General features: G+C 42.0%; 1 protein-coding gene and 1 long non-coding RNA gene across 3 annotated transcripts in view; one reads left to right on the top strand and one right to left on the bottom strand.

Moving 5' to 3' along the window:
• Positions 1-422: 422 nt before the first annotated feature.
• LOC124239144 (uncharacterized) lies at positions 423-4,193 on the bottom strand. 2 transcript variants are annotated; one of them, XR_006888557.1, is made up of 4 exons: positions 4,038-4,193; positions 3,181-3,344; positions 2,450-2,548; positions 423-762 (listed from the first exon to the last, which is right to left on the bottom strand). It is a non-coding gene; the product is annotated as an uncharacterized LOC124239144 (long non-coding RNA). The 2 variants fall into 2 exon arrangements; XR_006888556.1 differs by having other exon boundaries at positions 3,181-4,193.
• Positions 2,881-7,878, top strand: part of ZNF638 (zinc finger protein 638) — a 137,750-nt gene continuing 132,752 nt past the window's right edge. The window contains exon 1 of the mRNA XM_046660563.1: positions 2,881-3,018. Coding sequence (XP_046516519.1) covers positions 2,903-3,018 — 116 coding nt within the window. The 5' untranslated portion in view covers positions 2,881-2,902. The remainder of the gene's footprint in view (positions 3,019-7,878) is intronic.

Here is a 7,878-nt window from a genome sequence, read left to right as displayed (position 1 = left end):
TTGGCTTGCAGTTGGTCACATTCTCACTGTGTCCTCAAACGGCTTTTTGTGGTGTGTGCATATCCGTAGTGTCTCTTCCTCTTTTTATAAGGACACCAGTCATATTGGATTAGGGCCTCATCCTTATGACCTCATTTTACCTTAATTACCTCTCCGAAGGCCCTATCTCTAAATATAATACTGGGGATTAAGGCTTCACCATATGAATTTTGGGGGACACAATACAGTCCATAATACTTGCCAACTGCTGAAGACTAAATGTTTATGTCTCCCCAAAATTCATATTTGAAACCTAATCCCCAGCATAATGACATTTTTTTAAAAGATTTTTTGAAAAGTTTTTATTTCTTCTCCCCAAAGCCCCCTGGTACATAGTTATGTATTTTCAGTTGTGGGCCCTTCTAGTTGTGGCACGTGGGATGCTGCCTCAGCATGGCCTGACGAGTGGTGCCACGTCTGCATCCAGGATCTGGACCAGTGAAACCCCGGGCCGCCGAAGCACAGCATGCGAACCTAACCACTAGGCCATGGGGCCGGCCCCAGTGTAATGATATTTGAAAGTGGGATCTTTGGAAGGTGATGAGGTCATAAGGGCAGAGCCCTGATGAATGGGATTAGTGCCCTTTAAAAGAGACCCCAGAGAGCTCCTTCGCCCCTTCTGCCATGTGGCAAAAAGACAGCCATCTATGAACCAGGAGGGAGGTTCTCACCAGACGCTGAAACTGCCCAGCACCTTGATCTTGGACTTGCCAGCCTCCAGAACTGTGAGAAACAAATATTTGTTGTTTAAGCCACACAGGTTATGGTATTTTTGTTATAGCAGCCTGAACCGACTGACATCAACACTTTTTGCTTATAGCCATTCCAGTGAGTGTGACGTGGTATCTCATTGTAGTCTTGATTTTCATTTCCTAGATGGCTACTGACACTGGACATCTTTTCATGTGCTTATTGGCTACTTGTATGTCTTCTTTGGAGAACTGTTTATTCATATCCTTTGCCCTGATTTATTTCTCTGTTATAACATATATTATTTTTATTGTAGATTATCTGCATTATGGATTAATCATATAGATAGCAAACATACTAGAAGCAAACATGAGAGAATTTTTCTAAATTTTGGGAGTAGTGACAACCTTTCTAAGATTAAAAAAAAACCTAGAAACTTAAATAAAAATCAATTAATGTGAAAATTAAAAGCAATTCATTGCAAAAAACAGTAAACAAAGCTAAAAGACAAGGTAGGTAAAAAATGAGCAATTCATTCACAATGGCCTAATTTCACATATATAGATACATATATAAATATATATTTATAAGTATATAAATAATTAAGGAGAAAAAGACCATTGAATACAAAAATGGGCAAAGGATATGAACAGACAGTTCAAACACAGGAAATTTAAAAAAATTAAGTTTTATAACATACTGTATAGACAGATGTGGTGAAACAGGCACCCTCTTAAATTGCTGTAGCAGCATAAACTGAATGAACTGTATGGAGAGGAATTTGACAACATTTATCAGAATTTTTTAAAGTCCCTACCTTACGATTCAGCATTCAATACCTAGGTATTTAGCCTGTGTTTAGCACATGCCAAGTGGCTGTAAATAAGAATACTAACTGCAGCATTGTTTGTAAAAGAATAGAAAAAAATCGAAAAGCAAAGGAATAGAAAAAACTCGAAACAACAATGTGATGGAATGCTATGCAATCATCAAAAAGAATGAAAGTTGGGGCCAGCCTGGTGGCTTAGTTGTTAAGTTCATGGTGCTCCCCTTTGGTAGCCCAGGGTTCCCACGTCTGGATCCTGGGTGGGGACCTAAACACCGTTCATCAAGCCATGTTGTGGAGGTGTCCCACATACAAAATAGAAGAAGATTGGCACAGAAATTAGCTCAGGGCTAATCTTCCTCACACACACACAGAAAGAATGAAAGTTGTCCAAGATATAGTGGTAAGTGAAGAAAAGCAATGTGGCAAAAATGTGTAGAGTACCGTATGTGTGTGTGTGGGGGGGGGGGAGATTGGGGAAGGAGTATATACATCTGTATATATATATTTACACACACACACATATTTTAATGCACAGAATATCTCTGAAAGGATATGCGAGAAATCAGTTAACAGTGGTAGCCTAAAAGGAAAGAAAACTGAGGGCAGGAGATGATGGAAACTTTTTCATTGCATACCATGTATTTTTGACGCTATTGAAAATTTAGCTATGTTACACGCATTACCCAGTTGCCTTTAAGAAAAAAAAAGAAAAAGAAAATGACGTGCGGACTGTGCTCCACTGTGAATCCCGGCCGCTGGAATTGCAGAGTAATAAGCCTTTTCCTTCTCTTCTGGCCGAAATTGCCCCCATCTCCCACCCGCCATCGCCACGCAGGACTTTTGATATTGGGAGGCACCTTACGGGGGCTCCCTAGTTACCCGTTTCCTTACCTGCTCCTCCACCCGACTGACTGGGAGCTCTTCCAAAGTAGGCTCTGCTTCCCATCCCGGTGTGTCCCCAAGCACTGTGGCCGGCCCTAAATAGGTGTTCTGTAAACAGCAGACGAAGACATACTTACCTAAATAGGAAAAGGAAGAGATCCCGGAAAAATAGAAGCGTGTCCCGAAAGCCTTAGACGTGCAGAATGTGCTTCCCCTCCCCACCTCCTCACTCGCCTGAACCATACGTTTCCAAGGCTGCTAACTCCGAACCTGGACCACTGAGGCGTCGCTGGGCGGCCTGGCCCGCTCTCGCCCCGCCCCCGGCTTCCCGCGCTCCGCGCCCATTGGCCGTCCTTGGCAGTGGGCGGGCCCCGCCGCGCCGAGCCCTGAGCCCCGGGGCCGAAGGGGCTGCGTGCGCTGAGCGCGTGGAGCTGCGCGGGTGCTGCGCGCGCGCCGCCGGCGATGCCCCGCGACCGCGTTCCTGCTGCGGCTGCAACCCGGGCGGCAGCCGGGGCCGCGGCGCCGAGCTCCGTTTCCTCAACTGCCGCGGCGCCGCGGGCTACGGACCCGCTGAAGCGGTGAGCGCCTCCTGGGCTCCCCGCGCTCGCCGGCGGTCAGGGGCAGCTGGCAGTGGGTGGACAGGCAGGGGCGGGCGGGCCGGCAGGGTCCGCGCCGCTGCATCCTCGCGCCATGGGGTCTGGTCCAGATCGTAACCCCTACCCCCCGTGACTGGCACTCACCAGTCGGTTGGTCTTTAGCGCTAATCAAGTCGTGTGTGCGGAGGTGCCCAGCTGGGCACCGGATAGCCGTGGAACCCCTCACGGGCACTTGTCGCTCGGCTTCGCGGTTGCAGCAGCTCTTCGACACTGGACGGGCTGGGTGGACGCGGCACTGTGCGGCGGGTCTTGGGAGAGCACGATTAAGTAAACGATCGTTTACACTGCAGGGGTACTGGGTTGGGAATGGGGTGATCAGGGGTCGCCAGATAGCTTCGTGTTCGCTTCTTTGTCGATGAAATAGCTAGGACGAACTCTAGCTCTTTTTGAAGATTGCTCGTTAAAAAAGAAAATTACACTGTAGAATTGCATAATATGCTGTGTTTCATCCAAAAATAGTTTTTGATGTGAAGGGTAGTCATTTGAATGCAACACTGACACTTTTGTTTCCTATATAGTTTTGAGCGTTCTTATTTTAGAGTAATAGATTTCTTTCATTAAAGGAATTTCTCAAAGTCCAGAAAGATAAAAGAAACAAGCCATACATAGTGCTTTGAGTCATCAGTATTTTTTTTGAGCCATCAGTTTTGAGGGATTCCCGACCGTTTGCTTAGACTTGCTTTCACCCAGAACTGCGTGCCCAGGTTCCAGATTTTGGAATGGTGTAAATAGCGCGTGCGGCCCCGCCCCCATCCCACTTGACAGTAGAGGGAAAGTCGGCCACACCCCGGAGTCCGGCTCGCCTGCGGACTCGGGGCAGTCCCCAGCGCTGGAGAGGCTGTCGCGCCACCCACGGCGGGCAGTAAGATGCCCGCCTGCCCGGGCTGTTTATTGCAGCGATTTATATGTTCCAAGAATCTCCAGAAAGCCAAGCTGCATACCTGTTAGGACGCTGCTCACGTTCCAGCCTGGGGGGCACTTCGTAACAGCATCAGTTCTTTTCACGCTTGTGGCCTGAGTCTGCTTCGGATCCTCCCACTGGAGCAGGCTGAACGGACACTCAGCAGCGTAATTAAGTGAATTTCCCTGACAACTCGATACCAATACTCTCCTGCCCTCTCCCAATCTTTGTGGCGTTTGTGCGAGTTGATGGGAGCCAGGAGTGGAGAGAATGATAGACATTTCTCAGAACGGAATGTCTAGTGTTATGTCATGCTTCTCGGCGGTCGTTTCTAGGTCCAAGTTCTGGTGACATTGTTTCAGCCAGCTTTGCCCTTTCCCAAGCCCTCGTGGGTTAGTCTGAGTTGAAAAGGAGTGTCTATTTCTAATCCTGTAAGGATTAGGAAAAAGGATTGCTGGCTGGAGGAAAAAGTGCTGGAATTTAGTCTGCCCTCTTCCAAAGATCAGAACATTATGGATTTTTTAAAATGAGGGCATATTGGAGATTGTAGAATACTGTAATTATTGTTCTTATTAGGGGGTTGGAAAATAGAAATGCTACTCTATTTTGTTCAGTAATTAGGAAAAGTCTAAGTACTTTAAATGCACCCTTTAAAATTGTGAATGCTGCTGTGAATTCTTCTGTAAAATCAAAAAGCAAGCTTAATCTTTTCTGTAAATCTTTTTCTGCATGTGCTTTAAGGACTTGGGCAGTCTTTTGCTGTCCCTAGTTGTCAGGATTCTTAGTGACTTCTTATTTGGACTGTAAGTGTATTTTCAGGAGGGGAGGGGAGGGAGCTATAAAATATAGTAACTCTTTACCTTTTGTCTCTAGGGGTGTTTTGTGGTGAGAAAGAAAACTTATTTAGTACCAATCTAAGAGAATAGAATGGTTTAAAGAATTTGTTGGAGATTGCTCTTTTTAAAAGAAGTCACCTTGTGTTCATTATGATTTCTAGAATTATAGTATGCTGTATCTCATCCAAAAATAGTTTTTCATGTCAGGGTAATCATTTGAATGCAACACTGACACTTTTGTTTCCTACATAATAAGTTTTGAGCTTTCTTATTTTATAGTAATATACTATCTTTCATTAAGTAAGTTTTGCAAAATACAGAAAAATAAAGAAACACGTATAATGTTTTGAGTCATCAATTTTGGAAGATTACTTTTTCCCAATTTACTTAGGCCTGCTTTCGCCCACAAGTACATACCCAGATTCCAACTTTGAGTTAGTGTTAATAGTGTTGAATATGCAATTTCAGGGAATGGGGGCTTATAGGTTGTATTAAAATTTTTATTTTTCTCCATTGAAATGCAGTCAGCACCAGCAGAGACTGTTACAGTATTTTCTCCTTCAAGAAAGGGAAGTGATGATAAAATGCTTTAATAATTTCGAATAACTGCTAACGTTAAATACTGTGATTTTCTTTTTAATGGCTTTAAGTTGAAAGGCTTTGAGAACTTGAGTCTGTCATCTCTCAGTGACATGTTATTGCTAAGAGAGTTCTTTTTGCCCTGTCTCTGAAGCCTTTACAGCTTCCCTGCAACATTCATGTAAGAGCTGTGGTTTTGATATCAAGGTTCATCACGCTCTCTTTTGACTTTGTGACACGTTACATGTGCAAAATTTTGCAGCTTGAGATTTGGCACTTCACTGGGGTACCTGAAGACTCGCAGGTCAAATCAGTAAAGCATCCTCTGAGTCATTTTCCCTAAGTACCTTATGTTTACTTTCCCACTAAGAATTAATTAGGTTTTTAGAGGGCATATGGCACATTGTTATTAAAATTCTTGAGTTTTTAGATAGATTTTGACCTAGCAATTCCACTTCTAGGAATTTATTCAAGGGAAATAATAATGGATATGTACACAGGGTTAGTTAATGGGATGTTTTGTTGCAATGTTGTTTATCATGATGGAACTTTGAAAAAACAAAATGTCCCTAAATAGGGAAATGGTAAAATAATTTAAATCATCAACTATATGTATAATATAATAATTCATATTACATATATACGAATGTAGTGTAAACTTTTGCAGCCGTTACAAATCATGTTATAGAAGAAATTTGGCAAATGACAAGATGGTCATAATATAATATCAGAGTAAAAAAGAATAAATTCTTAAAAAGCGTGAATATTATCCCATTTAGGTTAAAAGAAGTATAAAAAGATTCTGAAGTGTAGTAAAGATTATACTTGATCTAATATTCAGGCTTGCCACTTTGAGAGAAATTCTTCCGCATAGTAAAGTTTAAAAACCCTTGAGCTTGACTGAAAGAAGGAAGAAAGGAAAGGCTGTACTCACATATCTAGGCATTAAAACCATCTTGTCTTTGAAATAAACATCCAATCTCTAGAGATGAATGGAGAGTTTTCAAGTGTCCCTGCCTATCCACAGGGTTTACTCCTTTCTATTTGATTTGAGCCTTTATAATCTTAATGTAGGTTATAGATTTATGATTTCTAAGGAGTAAAGCCTGGCAGTTTTGTTCTGCGTGTGAACATAAGTTAGCATATGAGTGCGCAAGTTCAATATGTGTGATATGATTGCACTGTGTGTACATCAAAATGTTAAAAGTAGTTATCTCTGATAACCAAAACAAAACGTAACAAATGTTGGAGAGGTTGTGGAGAAAAAGGAACCCTCATACACTGTTGGTGGGAATGCAAACTGGTACAGCTGCTATGGAAAACAGTATGGTGATTTCTCAAAAAATTAAAAATAGAAATACCTTATGACCCAGCCATCCCACTACTGGGTATCTATCCAAAGAACTTGAAATCAGCAATTCCAAAAGTCCCATGCACCCCTATGTTCATTGCAGCATTATTTGCAATAGCCTAGATGTGGAAGCAACCTAAATGCCCATCAACTGATGATTGGATAAAGAACATATGGTATATATATACAATGGAATACTACTCAGCCATAAAAAAGACAAAACCGTCCCATTCACAACAACATGGATGGACCTTGAAGGTATTATGTTAAGTGAAATAAGCCAGACAGAGAAAGACGAACTCTGTATGACTCCACTCATGGGTGGAAGTTAAACATAGAGACAAAGAGAATTGATTGGTGGTTACCAGGGGAAACGGGCGTGGGGAGAGGGCACAAAGGGTGAAGTGGTGCACCTTCAACATGACTAACAATAATGTATGACTGAAATTTCACAAGATTGTAAACTATCATAATTTTAATAAAAAGTTAAAAAAAGTAATTATCTCTGGAGAGATGGGACTTGGGGGTATTGCTTTCTTTATTTTCATTATTTTCCCCAAATTTGAAAATAATTATATTTTAATTTTGGACCATGATAAAGAGGTATGACTTAAAATCTGAAAAAACCTTTTTTTGAGTAGGCAATAATTTCACAGGGTTAAAGATCAAAAAGGTCTACAATGCAAAATCTCCATCTTTCCCCTGTTCTTCACCTCCTCATTTCCCATTCCTCCAATTCACCTACCCTGGGTAATCATTATTATTAGTTTATTGCTTATCCTTCCAGAGATATTTTATGCGTATCTGAGCCAAAACAGATTTACGTTTTTCCCTTGGATGTGTTTGCAGTTTTCTTCCATTGCTTTTTCCACTTGACAGTGTATCATAGAAATCTTTTCACATCAGTAGTACACAGAGAGCATCCTCAATAAAAGGTTTTTTCTAAAAAGTGACTAGCACGGAAAGAGAGAATAAAGACAGAAGATAGACTTTGATGCAAACATTGAAGAGACAATTAAAGGAAGTTTTCTTTGTGGTTGGGGTGTTGAGTACAAGACTGTCTTGCCTAGTGAAGAGGAAATCACTTGGAGTACTTGAACGTGACTTAAGGAATT

This window comes from Equus quagga, chromosome 5 (assembly GCF_021613505.1).
Source record: "Equus quagga isolate Etosha38 chromosome 5, UCLA_HA_Equagga_1.0, whole genome shotgun sequence".
NCBI lineage: Eukaryota > Metazoa > Chordata > Mammalia > Perissodactyla > Equidae > Equus > Equus quagga.
The sequence above is the reverse complement of the archived record's forward strand: the minus strand, read 5'-3'. Positions and strand labels throughout refer to the sequence as shown.